The sequence below is a fragment of the Rhinopithecus bieti genome, unplaced genomic scaffold (genome assembly GCF_001698545.2).
Source record: "Rhinopithecus bieti isolate Rb0 unplaced genomic scaffold, ASM169854v2 scaffold_8675, whole genome shotgun sequence".
NCBI classification, from domain to species: Eukaryota; Metazoa; Chordata; class Mammalia; order Primates; family Cercopithecidae; genus Rhinopithecus; species Rhinopithecus bieti.
This window is the reverse complement of record NW_016806447.1, coordinates 2,191,454-2,208,315: the sequence shown is the minus strand read 5'-3', so window position 1 is coordinate 2,208,315 and position 16,862 is coordinate 2,191,454. Positions and strand designations below refer to the sequence as shown.

Here is a 16,862-nt window from a genome sequence, read left to right as displayed (position 1 = left end):
CCCCCTGTTTTTTTTCTTTTTTTTTTTTTTTTTTTTTTTTTTTTTTTTTGAGAGGGAGTCTCGCTCTTTCATCCAGGCTAGAGTGCAGTGGCACAAACTCAGCTCACTGCAACCTCCGCCTCCCAGGTTCAAGTGATTCTCCTGCCTCCTGAGTAGCTGGGATTACAGGTGCTCACCACTATGCCTGGCTAATTTTGTATTTTAGTAGAAATGGGGTTTCACCATATTGGCCAGGCTGGTCTTGAACTTCTGACCTCAAGTGATCTGCCTGCCTTGGCCTCCCAAAGTGCTGGGATTACAGGCGTGAACCACCACGCCCGGCCTCTTTTTTGTTTGTTTGAATTGGCTTATGATTTCTATTATTTATTACCTTTTTTTTTTTTTTTTCCCAAGGCAGAGTTTTGCTCTTGTCATGATCTTGGCTCAATGCAACCTCTGCCTCCTGGATTCAAGCGATTCTCCTGCCTCAGCCTTCCAAGTAACTGGGATTACAAACAAGTGCCACCATGCCCAGCTAATTTTGCATTTTTAGTAAAGATAGGGTTTCACCCTGTTGGCCAGGCTGGTCTCAAACTCCTTACCTCAGGTGATCCGCCTGCCTTGGCCTCCCAAAGTGCTGGGATTATAGGCTTGAACTGCCACGCCCGGCCTAAACCACCTGGTTTCTAATCTTGCCTCTGTCACTTACCTATTCTTTAACTCCACGCTTCAATTACCTTATGGGTAAAACAGGAACGTAATATCTGCCACATTGTACTGCCATGAAGATTGAATGAGTAAATTCACATACTCCATTTAGGGCAGCAGTCCTCAACCCTTTTGGCACGAGGGACTGGTTTCATGGAAGACAACTTTTCCATGGACCGGGGAGCTGGGGGTGGCTTCGGGATGAAACTGTTCCAGCTCAGATCATCAGTCACTAGTTAGATTCTCATAAGCAGCTGCAACTTAGATCCCTCACATAGGCAATTAACAATAGGGTTCACATTTGCTCCTATGAGGCAGAGCTTGGTGACAATGCTTGCTCACCGGCTGCTTGCCTCCTGTTGTGTGGCCCAGTTCCTCACCGGCCACAGACTGAAACTGATCTGTGCCGGGGGGTTGGGAACCCCTGGTTTAGAAGATGGTTCCTGGTGTCTAGAAAGCCTTTCACATAAGTTTAGAGACTTGGGTTCTGCTTTCCATTGTCCTTCTTCCTTGTTCCTTTTATCTCATTTCCCCTTTCATTGTTTTTTGACCATTGTTCTAGGTCCTGAGTACATGAAGCATATAAAGTAAGTAAGATTCACTCTTTACCTATAGTGAGCTCACAGTCAAGGCAGGTTAGTTGTTGCTTGTGGAGATGTAAAATAAAACAAAACAAACAAAAACAAAAAACCAAAAGCCTTTGAAGTTTATTCTATATCAGAGTGCTGTATCTTCTCAGATTTTGAGATGTAAAGAAGCAAGCAACTGAACATTTTACAGGATTATAAGGGATAGGATTATTTTGAATGGCAATTCTACCACTTGCTGCAAGAGGGCTCTGGCAAGCCATTTAACCTCTCTGAGCTTCAATTTTTTCAACTGCAAAATGGGGATGATATTATCTACTTTAAACCATTATTATGAAGGTTAGAAAAGCTGTTCGAAATGTATAAATACATTATGCCTGGCCTTAGTATGTGGGCAATAAAAGGCAGCTATTGATATTATTGAAACCATTCCTTTATTTTTCAACCTATAGAGATAAAAAACAAATATCTTACATTAAGCAAGAAGAGTTTTCTGCCATTAATGTCTCATCTAAAATAAAATCTGCTTTTATATGTTATGGAGAAGTAAATATATAGAGAACAGTATACTGTATTCTTTACAATAAATTAAAATCCCTTTTCCTTAAAAGGAAAGAAAATTTTCTTTAAGTGCTCAGATTAAATAATGAGAATCTATGATTATTTGTTTCTTAGCCAATATTGTGACATATTTAGAGGAAAAGTTTATAATAAAAAAACCTGTAACATTTGCATCTAAGATGTTGACCTAGTTGACATTTAAAAGCTATGGCCTGAGCAGAGGACCTTCTCAAGTTAATTATTTTTTGGAACTATGGTTGACTGGAGCAGCCAGTCATTTGCAGAAATGAAGCACTGACCCTGCACAGCCAGGTCCAAAGCAGTGGAGGTTGAATGGGTCTTGGTGTTGTGTTCCAACACATGACTTATCCCAGCCTAGCTGTGTACTGGGTGGACCTCTTGACAATGGTACCTATGAAATTACTGTTCTGAAATCCAGGAGCCATCCTCGCAAGACAGGGGCCCTCCTTGCTCTGTTGGGATGGTCATTGCCAAGGTGGTGTCACCTCCATAGCCCTTGCAACATACCCCAGGATTGGAGGATCAGTCTCAGTTTCATTGCCGAGTCACATACTCAGTTTAGGGGCCCTGCATGTTTCTACTACTGCCTTCACTCATTTTGTTCTACTCTTTACATCCTATGCATTGTTCAGAACTTCTTTGGCTTTCTACAGCAATTATGGTCTCTTACTAAATTGCTGACTTTCTTGTAAAGGTGACTTATTTCTTCAAGTGGTACCTCCTGTCTCTCCCATTCTGTTCATGTATAAATATTGGTGGAGCGCCTTCTATGTACCAGGCCCTGTCCCAGACACCAGAGATACAGAGTGAAGCAGACAGACAACTTCCCTCTAGTTAAGGAACTTAACTTCCTCAATGGGAGAAGAGTGTCTCTAAACAAATAAACAAGATAATTTTAAATACTTAGATAGTTATCATTACATGAAATTATTATTATCAGTGCTATAAAGATACTTTACAAGGGACTATGATAGGAAATGATCAGTCATTGGGCAGGGACATGTCGTATACTTCTGAATTTCACATGGTGCTAAGTATATCTATGGCCCTTTGGAATAATTTTTGATAGAAAAAATGTGATAGACCATTGCATGGAGAGGAATGAACAGAAATGTACAGGCATGACTAAACTTTGGCTTACATATGACCTATATGACCTATCTTCCAGTTGGCTTCTACTATTTGCTCCTTGTCCTCAATTTTTGGCTAGCTGTGGCCTCAGGAAAATTACAGACTCTATTTTCTCACTCCTCTTTTCTTCTCTTTTCTTCATGTTTAACATAGTTGTGTGCTTTATCAGAGTTGGGAGGGTAACTCATAAAATAAACTGTCTTCAAAACTTGGGTCGTGTCCATGGAGTATTTCAGGCCATTCAGAAGGGAAGATGATAGGATTGCCTTCCTAGAATGTAAGTTGTTTTTGAGTAAGCAAGACCCAGTGAGGCCGGTGACAACAGTGTTCCAAGGCCCCTCTCTCTTTGGATATCATATTCATGTACAGAATAAACGGAGAGTAGAGGGAAAAACAGCTGGTGGTGTTGTGTCTGGGACCTGAGCTTTGGCAGGAGGCTGGCTGTGTTTGGCATTCGTCTTTGCCACTTCTAGACCTTTGCTGTATATGCCAGAAGACAAATGACAGAACAAAAGTATCACATACCAGCAGAGAAAGCCTGCCACTGATGTCACAGAGTTTATCTTTCAGACAGATCCCATTCTTCCTGACAAATCTGAATCCATATTTCAGCTATGGATTACAAACTAGTGACAAGTCTTCTGACTTTCTGCCCAGTTTGGAAGGTTCTCAGTTATTTTAGTGAGACTGTATGGCATACATTCTTTCTCTTCTCCATTCCCCACCCAAGCACTGTCCTTGTTCTGCCCTCCCCTGCTTCTATGCTGCCCACAGAGCTAACAGCACCTCCCTGTTAGTGCTGCTGAGATCTGAGCAGCTGTGTTAGTACAGCCAGGAAGTCTGAGAACTCCCCCCATCAAAAGGTTGTTTTGGTTGGCGGTCCCGCCTTTGGCTCTTCAATTTCAGAAGATATCACTGGAGTAGACAATAGGCATTTAATCAACAGGGGCCACTGGGTGTGGGATTTGGGAGAGAACACAGGGAGTCCTAGCAGCTGTGGGTTTTCAGTGGTCACAGAGGATGAGTAGAAGCTGGTGGTCGTGAAAACCCTTGGATTATACCTGTGTTGTCGATTCAGGAATCTAGGTAGAGGGGCAGGAGATAGAAGAGATAACTTTACCAGATACTCCTGATGAGCTGAATGTCTGGCTTTGTCCTCTGACTTATGAACCAACGTAAAGTCCATGTGGACCTGCCAAAGCCTTCATTGGCAGGGACGTAATTTCCTTTGGTTCAAGTTCTGTGTCTACCAAAGACCCTGCTAAAAATTCAAATATGTTACCCAAGACAGGTAAATCACAGCTGTATCACAATCATGATTAATAGGTTAACAAGCTATTTACCTAGCATGTACCTTAGGGAAAAGGACTACAGCTTTCCTCCCTCCACCATTAGGAAAATTACTAAAATTCCCCCAAAGTACCAAATGAATTTATGTTTATTCCAAAAAATAATAAAAGTCAATAAAATACAAAGTATAATAAAAAGTCAGCTAAAATTCCTAACTCAAACTCCCCCAAATCACTACTGTTAGTATTTTGGTGTATATCTTCCTAATTTATAAAGATGTCTTTTTTTTTTTCAAAACTAAAATTGTACTCTATTTACAGTTTTATTGCTTTCTTTCTTTATGTTATTACTTATCCTTCTACAACATCTTTTTACAGCTGTTGTATCATTTTCCATCTCTGGCTATGCAATCATTCAGTTAGCCAGTCCTCTGTGGTTTGATATTTGTTCCTAATTTTTTAAATTATATGCAACCATGATGCAAACATTTTTAGTAGAAATTGTGGTAAATATTTTTGAATCAATTTTAGACATGTGACTGCCGAGTCCAAAGGTTTATGTACGGTTTTTAAGCTTTCTGACACGGAGTAACATATTACACTCTTTTAAGAAAGTTGCACTAATTTGTACTCCTACTAGAAATGTATAAGGTTGCCTACTTGCCAGCACTCCAGTCAACACTAGGTATTACAAGCCTTCTTAAATTGTCAATTTGATTGATGTAAAATGAAATCTTGTTTAATTTTTTTCTTTTACGTGTTTTTGGGATTCTTATGAAGCCTGTGGAGTTAATCATGCTCGTCATTTTCACCATCGTTCTGGGCCAAGCTGTCCTCTTGCTTATTTGTCTGCCTATCTATCCGCCTGTCTATTCCTTTTGTTATCATGCCCTATTCCCATTCCCCTTCTTCCCAGCTCCCCTTTTAAATAACTACACTAATGTGATTTAGTGTGTACTTTCTGTATGCATATGCTTTTATTGTTTTGTATGCCTGGGTAGATATTTCCTTTGTTTTTTGTGTGTTTGTTTTGTTTTGTTTTGTTTTGTTTGAGATGGAGTCTCACTCTGTCACCCAGGCTGGAGTACAGTGGCGTGATCTTGGCTCACTATAACCTCCACCTCCCAGGTTCTAATGATTCTCCTGTCTCAGCCTTCTGAGTAGCTGGGACTACAGGCGTGTGCCACCACACCTGGCTAATTTGATTCTTGTGTATTTTTAGTAGAGACAGGATTTCACCATGTTGGCCAGGCTGGTCTTGAACTCCTAACCTCGAGTGATCCGCCTGCATCCGCCTCCCAAACTGCTGGGGTTACAGACGCGAGCCACCACACTCGACCAGATATTTCCTTCTTTCTTGACTTTTTTTTTTTTTTTTCTCACTAAGCACTGTTTCTAGGATGTACACATGTTGTTAGGTGGTGCAAAAGTAATTGCAGTTTAAAAATGTAATGTGCATGTCTCATCCAGTGCATCTAGTTGCTGCTCTCCTGTTTGGTTTGCGTATCTCCAGCTTTTGATGATGCTGAAGATTTTTTTTTTTACGTGTTCGTACTTTTTTCTATTATGAAGTTCCTCAAGTACTTATGAGTTTTCAGAATATGTGGAGACCAGACATTCCCATTTCAGGTGTAAAGCCTTCAACTGGCAAAGGAAGGCAGTAGCGGGCAGAGGCCCGGTCTGGGAAGGGACAGAATATTGGAGTAAAAGGATCAAAAATTGTGATGGCTCAGATCTCTTTGGAACTTCTTTTAAATTAGCCTGGAGTTTTAGCATCTCAGGCAACCAGCCTTGGCCTCTTGTGGGGCTGTGACTGGGGAGGGGGAAGTGGTCTTTCAGGCATCAGGGCCTCACTAAGGTATTTCCAGTCACTTTCAAAGAGCTTTTGCGGTTGTTTTGTAGAGGTTGCAAGGAAAGAGCTTCTAAGTGTAAAGCCCCTGGGAGAGGCTGGAGCTCCTTCATATAGCTGCTGGCCGAATCCCTGCAAGCTGTAATTCTTCCCTTCCCTTCCCTTCTCTTCCCTTCCCTTCCTTTCTAAGTGAGCCAACCTTTCCTGTAGTCTTTTCCATCCTTCCCCCTTCTGTCTTGTGTTGACTTTTAATTTTCTTTCTTTAAAATTACTTTGCTTTTGACAGCAGTTGAGACAAAATGCAGATCCCCCCATGCCATTCATATGATCACACACAACATTCTCTGCTTTTCCAAACTTGTCATCTCTCCATGTTCTCATGAATTAGGTACAACAAATATTATTATTTCCGCTTTACAGATTAGGAAACCAAGGAACAGTGAAGTTGAGTTCAAGACAGAAAAGATTTGTCATCCAACAAGAGCTTCTTATTTAAAATTTACCCTCCTGATAATACTTCAAAACTTGGCGAGTACTACCTAGTCATTGTGAGACGAGAATGAAAGCTGGCAGTTGCCACAAACTGGATAAGAAACAGAATGAAGGAATTTGATTTGCGTATATCACACCTGCTTGTGCCTGAAGTTTGGGCTTTTTCTGTGCAGTTGTGAGTAAAAACATCTTGGCAGTTTGAAAATCTGAACTGCAGCCTCACTGATGAATCTCAGAGGAACTACAGATCAGTTGTGCTAATTCTCTGGAAACTTACACCAAATGGTCACAGAAAAGAGCACACGGGTGTCTGTATCCACTGCTCTGGGTCTGGGAAGGCTTTGTGGAAAATAAGGTGATTATAGGGAGTGCTTTTAATGTTTCCCTGGAAAAGGGCTGCATTTTATTCTTAGAGAGGTGTAGCTTAAAAAATTTTTTAAAGCAATCTTCTATTTCAAAAGTATCAGATACAAAAGAGGTGTGTTATTTTAGAGTAGGGTTTCAGTAAAGAATTGAGAAAAGAAAAGTGATTTGTTCCTTTTCATTTTTGAAATGAATTGCTGAAGAAGCCCACGCATGTCTGGTTATGCTCCAGAAAAGTCAGGGACCTTACCAAATAAATTATCTGCTGCATGTGAGACAAGAAGACAGCTTTCTCTTATTCACCCTCTTTTAAAATTTATTGCCACAATGTTCACAATATGTAATTCAAACCCTGTGTGATCTGAAATGTATCATAAGAGAAATTATGGTGAAAAGTCAGGGAGTGACCTCTTATTTTTTATAATAATCCAAATATAATAAAAGCCACATGTAAGAGATAATCTGTGGTAGCATATGTTCAGTGTTAGAAATTAGAAATCAATTGCAAACACAGTGGGATTTTTGCTAAATCAGTGGATGATAGCTGTTCTTGCCACACAGGGGAAAATGGGTAACTATATGAGAAGACGGGTATGTTAATTTGTTCCTCTCTCTCTCTCTCTCCATATATACACTAATACTCTTTATATATATATTTTAAGGTATACAACATGATATTATAAGGTATGTGTATATATATTTAAGGTATATAACATATTATAAGGTGCATATATATACACCTTATATAAAACATAAAATATAAGGTGTATATATATATACTTAGCCTTATAAAATATAAGGTGTATTAAACATAAATATATATTATTAAATATATATAAGGTACATATTTAAGGTATACAATGTGATATAAGGTGTATATATACACACCTTTTTATAATGATGTATATATAAATATATATACACACACCTTGTATACCTTAAGGTATAATATCACGTTGTATACCTTAAATATATACCTTATATATAAATATATGTATAAATTATATATACACCTTATAATATCGTGTTGTATACCTTAAATATACACAATACAATTTATTTTAAAGAAACCACAGTGGAAGTATATCATTATAAGAAATGACAGCGCAGCATATTCCTGTGTTGAGATAAAAATTCCTTCTGCTGTAGTGTCTGGCCATGGAACATGTCCTTTACGTAATATGTAAAAAAAACAGTAGGACCACTGTCATGTTCGGTACTCTATATAGATGCAGCATCAGTATTTATCATCATAAGCAGATTTGGACTTCAGCATGTATTAAGTACATATTACAGCTTCAAGTTTCTCTTAAGTTATGTCTTAAGACTATGACCTTGTGGTGAGTTGCTTCAATGTAGAAGGTAACTAAAAGGATGAATCACCCATAACCAACTTAAAAAATCTGCTGTACATTCATTTAGCCAACACTTAATGAGTACTGACTAGGTGCCAGGCATCAGTCTGGATACTGAGGGTTTATGATGACTAAAACGTGGTCCCCATTTGGGAGGGTATTGAATTCCATTGAAGATTGAATTCCATTAAGATTGATTCGTAACTGAGTAAGTTAGTACAGTAGGATAAATATAATAAGAGAGGCATATACAACACATTGCAGGAACATAGAGAAAGGGTATTAGACAAGTTTAGCAAAGCTTCACAGAAGTAGTGACAACTGAGGAAATATAAACAGGAAATTAAATATAAACAGGATTTTAGGAGCTAAGGAAGGAGCTGGAAACACTGTGGGCTGGGCAAATACTGTGTGGAGCATCCAGAACTCACAGGTGGGCACATGGCACACGTAGGGTGCCCTGCTTCATAGAATTGGTATACGTGGGGAGATAGTGGAAGATGGAGCTGGAAAGTTAAGGAGAGCTCAGTTTGTGGGGGGCCTGAATGCCATCCCTAAGTCTGTTGATTGAGGCCATCCTGCTCATTCTTTGGTCTCTGTCCTGATTGGTAACACCAAGGGTATAGTAAAAATATCTAACAAGCAGTATGGCACAGATGCACATCAGAGAGAAGGAGGGGGACCCCCAGACCTTCTCCTGTGTCAGACCTTTTGTTTGTGGAGCATGATGTCGGGTGGAGATTCCGGGGATGAAGCTCAGGGTGACAGCCATTTATCAACCAGTTTGAAAGTATTTTACTATTTTAACAACCAGTATAACTGCATGTCTGTGCTGCTATTCAACCAGTCGCTGAAGAGAGCTAGGGAGCTGTGCTTTAATTTTTTATCTCCTTTGCACCTCTCGACAAAGATGATTTCATCCCCTGCAGATGTCTTGAGTTACTTTCTTTTCTCCCCACTGCCAGAATGAACTCCCTAAAAAGCAGAAGTGATCATTCCACTGTCCTAATGAAAACTTTCCATGGCACAAAGTCCAAGGTCCGTACCCTAGCCCATCTGAACTTGGAAGTCTGACCCCTGTTATCATTTTAGCCTCACTTTCCATCCGTCATATCCTTGGCACTTATGCCCAGTGCAGTTTGTGCAATGTCACCAGTGCACCTAGGCAACAGAGTGTTCTAAGTGTTCCTGCAGCAGACCTCAGATAACTTGGCTTACCTGTGGCCAGCTGGGAACGTGACTTACCTGCATCCTTATGTGCTTCTATTGAATGTTGATGTATCAACTTGGCATAACTTTTTAGAAATGAGAGCAGATTTTTTGTTTGTTTGTTTTGGTAATGACTTTAGATCAACTCTAGAGTGAGTGAGGCAAAGGCATGAACAGTCATTGACTCTTCAGGTGATGACTACAGTCTGTAATGAAAGGGTGGTAGAATATCTGAATGCCAGGCAGATTTCATGTGTGTTAAGGGTAGAATTTGTTACTGAGATCTTTGCATCCACATCTTTAACTATAATTTAGTACCAAGTAAATTATAACTAAAACTTAACCTAAGCTTAAGGATAAGTTTATCCTTAAACTTATCCTGCATATGGACAGTATTCTCATGTAACATTTATAAAATATAGATAAGGAGTTAAATATAAATGAAGTTACTCAAGAGACATTTGTAAAGCACAAGCAGTGTGCTTGGTACAGAGTTAACAAAACAGAAATAGGCCCTGCCCTCATGGAGCTTACGGTCTCACAAGGGAACCAGATGATAAATAAGGAAATTTTCCTTTGTCTCTGCTTCCCACCCCACTAGTCCAAGTCCTCTCTCACCTGGGTCATGCAGTAGACTCCGTGCTGGTCTCCTGCTTGCTAGCAAGTCCTTATACCCTCTCTACATGGCAGCCAGAGAGTGGTTTCAAACATCTCAATCAGATCTTCTGTCTGTCTTGTCTGAGCTCATTTATGACTTCACATGGTAATTAGGATAAAAGTCCTAATTTCTTTCCTTGGTCTCCAAGGTCAAGTTTGACCAGGTCTCTGCCTATGGCTGCAGCCATGGATCATGCCATGGCCCCCCACTGTGCCTCACCAACTCCAGCCACAGGGGTAGCCCTCAGTTTCCCCAAACACATGTGCTCCTTCCCTCCTCAAGAGTTGCTCGTGATGGTCCGACTCCCTATGGCTGACTGCCTCTCATCCTTTTGATCTACAGTTGTTCCCCACCACCCCCACCACTGTTACTCTTTATTGCAGAGCCCTTTCTAGCAGTTAATGCAATTTGTAATCATCCCTACTGTTTTGGGGGAGAAAAAGTATCTGAAATTAGGACTTGCTTCTGCAATTTAGAACTGAGAAGAGAGAATTGGATCTTGAGGTTTGCAAGGCAAATATCCTTCCTTCTGCATCCAAAGGGATGCCTTCTTGAATTACTAAGGTAGGGTTACAAAGCTGCTTGCAAGCAGCAAGGCATTCATTCTACCTACCAATTTTGGTAAAAATCAATGCCTCTGCAAACTAGTTGATGCTCCATTGTGAAGGAAACATTTTAAGAATTAGGATGTTAGGGGTTAGCCATACAGTTAGCCAAATTGGAAAAAAATTCAGTTATTCAGAATAGGTCCTTCTGCAGAAGTACTAAGGTGAAGAGTGAGCTTGAAGAGTAATCAAAAAAAATCAAATGCTGAAGGGGAGAACATTTTAAAATCTTAAAGGAGCAAGTTATAGTAAGAAATTGAAGGTATAAGAGAAAAGCAAGCTTTGTGAGTTCTTAAGACACATGTTTAGGACAGATAATACTGGGGTGAAAGAGCTAGAAAGGCGAAGTACAATAGATGTCAAGTAGGACTGGGTCCTCAGAAGGTTGGATCTGGGACTAGAGTCCAAGGTGTCCCTCCTCAGCTGATTCTGATGGTGCTGCAGCTGGGAGGTGGTGATCCTGTGGATACTCTGTGGTGTGATTACAAAAATCAAGGGGGTGGAGGACCATCTGATTTCATTAACCAGTCCATCTTTCTCTAGAAAGTTATGATTTACTTCCTTGTAAATCCCATTTCTCAAAAGCCTCTGATTTCCTCTTCTGAATGTCTTAGCAATACTTTACTGAAGTTGTACTTCTGGCCAACAGAAACAGTTCCTTGGAGAAGAGGGTGTTGTGTTTGTCTTGAGGTGTGAATATGTCAATAGCAGTTTAGGAACTAAGGGACAAACTGACATCCTCCTTGTGAATTCTAAAACATTTAAAAGAAAAACGATGACCAGTCCTTTCTGCTGTAGGCTACTCACTGATTTTGCTGTTTGTCTGCAGTCTGCCATGAGTCCTGTGCAGGCTGCTGGGGCCCAGCGGAGAAGCACTGCTTGGCCTGCAGAGATCCCCTCCATGTGCTGAGAGATGGCCGCTGTGATAGCAGCTGTGGAAAAGGCTTCTACAACAAGCAGGGCACCTGTAGCGGTGAGTGCTGGGTTGCGATGCCAACGTATCCTTTCCTTTTTCTCTTCCAGCATCCCTTGTTGTATTCAAATCATAACACACCAATGTTTCTTTTACTCAACATATATGTGAATAGCTGCTGAGATTAATCTTTGATTTAGATGTGTATAAAACACTTTTCACCAGTGGGATTCCTCTTAATTACCCCACCAGTCTGCTAGGGTTGGGGTGCTCATTGTAGCCTTGTCCTGCAGGTGAAGATAGTGAGGCTCAGGTGGCCTGCTCAAGACCCACAGCTGGAGGGAAAGGAACTGGGCTCCCACCCAGTCTTTCCTTTCCCCAAATCCCAAAGTCTCTATCAACACCAGACTGCCTTCCAAATGTACATGGGGACAAAGAGACTCTTAGGCCAGCGGAGGGCAGACCCACCTTTGGTGTTGGTGCCACTGACTTAAAGCTGAGCAGTTATTATCCATTCTACCTTAACACGCATGGCTATAGCAATGAGAGTTAACCCAGCTTAGTGCTTCCTTGAACCAGGCACAGTTCCAAGTGCTTTATAAACATTAACCTACTGAGAGGCAGGAAAGTCAGGAGGGAAAGCATGACTTTTGGCACGTTAGTCAATCTCTCTGCATGTCAATTCCCACTTGTGAAACGGGGATATTAGTAGCACCTGTGGAAGATACAATAACGGGCTCCCAATGATGCCCTTGTCCTAATCCGTAGAACTGTGTGTGTTCCCCTGAATGGCAAAGAGGACTCTGTAGGTGTGATTAAGTTAAGGATCTTGACGTGAGGATATTATCCTGGATGATCTGGGTGAGCCCCCGTATAATCAATTACAAGAGTCCTTATATGAGGGAGGCAACAGAGACGAGCCAGAAAAGTAGGGTCGAGGATGGGACCAGAGGTTGGAGTGATAGAGTGAAGTAAGGAAAATGCCATGAACATGCAGGTGACTTTTAGAATCTGAGAAAAGGCAAGGAAACCGATTCCATCCCTAGAGTGTCCAGGCAAGGAACAGATTCCACCCCTAAAGCTTCCAGAAGGAACCTTGATTCTAGGACTTCTAAACTCTAGAACTATAAGATGACAAATTTGTGTTGTTTTAAGCCAAAGAGTTTATGGTAACATGGTAATTTGCTACAGTAGCCATAGAAAATGAATACACCCCCAACTCAGAAAGCTGTTGAGAGGATCGAGTTAAGATATGCAAGCACTTAGCATAGTGCCTGGCACATAGTAAGCATTCTATCAGTGTTTGGTATTTAATCCTCACAATTTCATGAGGTAGATATAACTGTTCTCATTTTCCAGATAGGAAACTGAAAGGGTAAGAAACTTGCTTAAGGTCACACAGCTAATAAGGGGCAGAGTTAGGATTCAAGCTTAGATATTCTGGCTCTGGGTCTTAACTGCCTAGGAACCACTCTATTCCTCATTATAATGTGGTATTTCCTTATGCACTTCTGCCTGTGTTTTTTTAAATTTTCCTTTTCGTTATCCTTTCCCCCTTTCCACCTCTGCACCTTCTTCTGTGTCTTCTGCCAGTCTTTAGATGAACTGGCTACCCCTGTGGGCATTGCCAGGTCTGCAGGCATCCTGACAGTAAATGAAAGGTTTAAATTGAGTTTACCTTGATGATCATACCTATAGAGAAGCCAAGAGGACTTTTTTTTTTTCATAACTAAGTCCGCCAAATCAATAAAAATGTGTAGCTCATAAAACTTTCTTGAGTTATTGTCCTCATTTTGTTCACTGAGCAGGGCAACAGCAAAAATGAGATGATTTTAGGGACTTGACAAATCCACTTGTCTTAGAGAAGAGAGATAGCCCTTGGCAGCTGCTTGCTTAAAGCTGTGCAGGGATCCATCAGTATTGCCAGTGTGAAAAATCTCACCTGGTATCGATGAGTCACAGGTGGCTTTTATGTGGATTCAGGAGAGAACAAGGAAAGAAAGGCCAGGTTACCATTAGCCTGAGCATGTTAATCTTTTTCTGCCAGCATCACTTTCCTGCTCAATTAAGCCAGATGTATTCTCTAAAGGTCGACAGATGTCAAATTTGCACTAGTCCAAGGGCCTAAAGGCATTTACCCTTTAAGTCCCCTGGGATGCTGGTTACTGTCACTGATGGAGGAACGGTGACACTGACCTGCCACTGAGACTGTACATTATCTGGATTGAGAAGGCAACTTTTGCTGGAGAAGTGGTGTATTTAAAAAGAGGAATAGTTAATGTGAGCCTTGAGGCTGCGAGAGGTGGGAATCTGCTTTATCTGTACACATTTTGAAAAGCATCTGAAAGAAACTTCCAGGCAGGAGGATGGATCATAGCTGACATTAGTCAACCAATGAATCAATGGATCTACAAGTAATTACTAAACACATGTCATGTGCTTAGACTGATGGAAGAGTTTGTGATGCCACTGGTGTTGACCAACAGGCCTTTTAATACACAAAACTGGAGTTTACTCTTTTTATAAAATTGTTACCATTGTCAAAGTTTGTATCAAAATGACTTCAGAAATGTTCACAGAAATATTTCTAAAACAACAGTGAACCAACTCACTGATTGGTATCGGAATGTTAATTAAGATGTCGGATGCTGATAATGCTGACTTATTTCCATTTTGGATTAGTGCTATTCAAGATAAAGACCAGCTGGTGTGGGTTCAATAATTTATAACCTACCAGCCTGTATCTGTAGAAATCTCAAAGTCAAGTGCTTAGAAAAAACCAGCATAGCCTGTTATGAAGGGTGGTATGCCCTGGCTGAAAGATCTTACAGTAACCAGTTTCACCTGTGGTATGTGTATTGTGTTCTACAAATATTAGATATAAAGGGTGGTACAATTCAAAGGAGGAAACCTCCTCATTCTTTTATCTTTTAAGTGTTTATGCCATTATGAAGGACTTTTCTGACTGTAGCTAACATAATAAATCAAAGCATAATAAATCAGAGGTTTCTGTTAGTCATTCTCTTTCTTTCGTTTCTCTTTCTTCCCTCCTTTTTTCTTTCTCCCTTTTCTTTCTTTTAATCTTCATTTCTCTTTTGCACCCATGCAACCATTTTAAAATATTTTATTTTATGAGCTTATCTAACTGGGTATTTTTATTTTGAGTGCATGTGTATTTAATTTTCTTAAGTGAGATGTTACAAACTGCATGCTATTTCCTTCTTTTCTCACTCAGGAGCACATTTTTAAGATGCACTATGTTGTTCTCGCCCCCAGCCCTTCACTTCTCACTGCTGTGTAGCGCTCCCTGGTGTGCCCCCCTCATACTACCCATCCATGCTCCCAGTGATGGACTCCCTCCTTTCTCTCCATCTGCATCACTAGAGAGCACCAGGGAACAGCCTCAAATGTGTTCCTTTGTAAAGCTCTAGAGGGAGTTTCCTGAGATTTATATCCAGAAGCAGAATGACTGGTTTTTTTGACTCTGCATATTCTTCATTTGACCAAGTAGTGCCGGGTTACTTGCCAGAATGGCTGTGCAATCTACATTCCCAAGCATGAGGGTTCACTCATCTCCACATCCTTGCCGCCACTTGGCATTATCAAGATTCTGATTTTTTCTGATCAAGAGTATAAAGAGTCAACCCATTAAATTTGCTTATTTCTGATGATTAATGAGTTTGAGCATATCTTCAACTCCTGTTGGTCTTGAAGTTTCCTATTCTATAAATTACTTTTTAAATGTGCTTTTCTCATTGTTCTATTGGCCTTGCCTCCTTTTATGGAGTTCATTTTATGGAGTTTCCTTGTATGTTATAGATAGTAGCCTTTTTTCAGTTTTAAATATGCAAATTTTCTCACTCTGTTGTCTTTTAGCTTTGAATATAATGCCTTTGTTAAACAATAATCTTTAATTCATTATTTTTTGCTTGAAGGTTTTTCTTTTGAAATTTTAATAAGACCTTCTCTGCTAAGGTTCAAAAGTAAATTATTCTGTATTTTCTTCTATTAATCTGATGTTTTATCTTAACTTAGGTTGTCTATATATATATATATGGGTTTAAGTAGGGGTCCCATTTGATTTTTTTCCATTTCATGATCCAGTTTTCCCAACATTATTTAGCCATTCAGTCTGGCCTTCATTATTTCTCTTTATTGTATATTAAATTTCCATATATACATAAAAAGGGTCTTTATACGTATAAAGGGTCTTTATATACATATAAAGACATATAGTTCTGTCTGAGCTATAAGATATGGAAATTTCTAACTTTCCATAGTCTAAATTTCTGTTCTTATACCACTATTAAACTATTTTGTTCATTAATTTCTATGGCTTTGTAGTATGTCTCAATATCTGATTGGGAAAATTTCCTTTCCTTTTCAAAGTTGACTTAGCTATTCATAAACTTTAGAGTACATTTACTGAATTCTTTTTTTTTTTTTGAGACGGAGTCTCGCTCTGTCACCCAGGCTGGACTGCAGTGGCCGGATCTCAGCTCACTGCAAGCTCCACCTCCCGGGTTTACGCCATTCTCCTGCCTCAGCCTCCCAAGTAGCTGGGACTACAGGCACCTGACACCTCGCCCGGCTAGTTTTTTTTGTTTTTTTTTTTTTTGTATTTTTGTATTTTTTAGTAGAGACGGGGTTTCACTGTGTTAGCCAGGATGGTCTCGATCTCCTGACCTCGTGATCCGCCCGTCTCGGCCTCCCAAAGTGCTGGGATTACAGGCTTGAGCCACCGCGCCCAGCCCATTTACTGAATTCTTAAGAAAACTCAGCTGGGGCTGGGCTGGGTGTGATGGCTCACACCTGTAATCCCAGCACTTTGAAAGGCCAAGGCGAGAGGATCTCTTGAGCTCAGGAGTTTGAGACCAGGCTGGGGAACATAGTGAGACCTCATCTCTACCAAAAATGAAAAAAACAGTTAGCCAGTTGTGGCAGTGTGTGCATGTAGTCCTAGCTCCTCTGGAGGGTGAGGCAGGAGAATCACTTGAGCCTGGGAGATTGAAGCTTCTGGAAGCCATGATCATCCTGCTGCACTCCAGCTTGGGTAACAGAGTGAGTGAGACCCTGTGTCAAGAAAGAAAAGAAAGAAAGAAAGAAAGAGAGAGACAGGGAGGGAGGGAGGGAGGGAGAGAG

The 16,862-nt window shown here is 40.5% G+C and overlaps 1 protein-coding gene across 1 annotated transcript in view; it reads left to right on the top strand.

Moving 5' to 3' along the window:
• Positions 1-16,862, top strand: part of FRAS1 (Fraser extracellular matrix complex subunit 1) — a 483,930-nt gene that overhangs the window by 213,340 nt on the left and 253,728 nt on the right. The window contains exon 15 of the mRNA XM_017876598.1: positions 11,637-11,780. Coding sequence (XP_017732087.1) covers positions 11,637-11,780 — 144 coding nt within the window. The remainder of the gene's footprint in view (positions 1-11,636; positions 11,781-16,862) is intronic.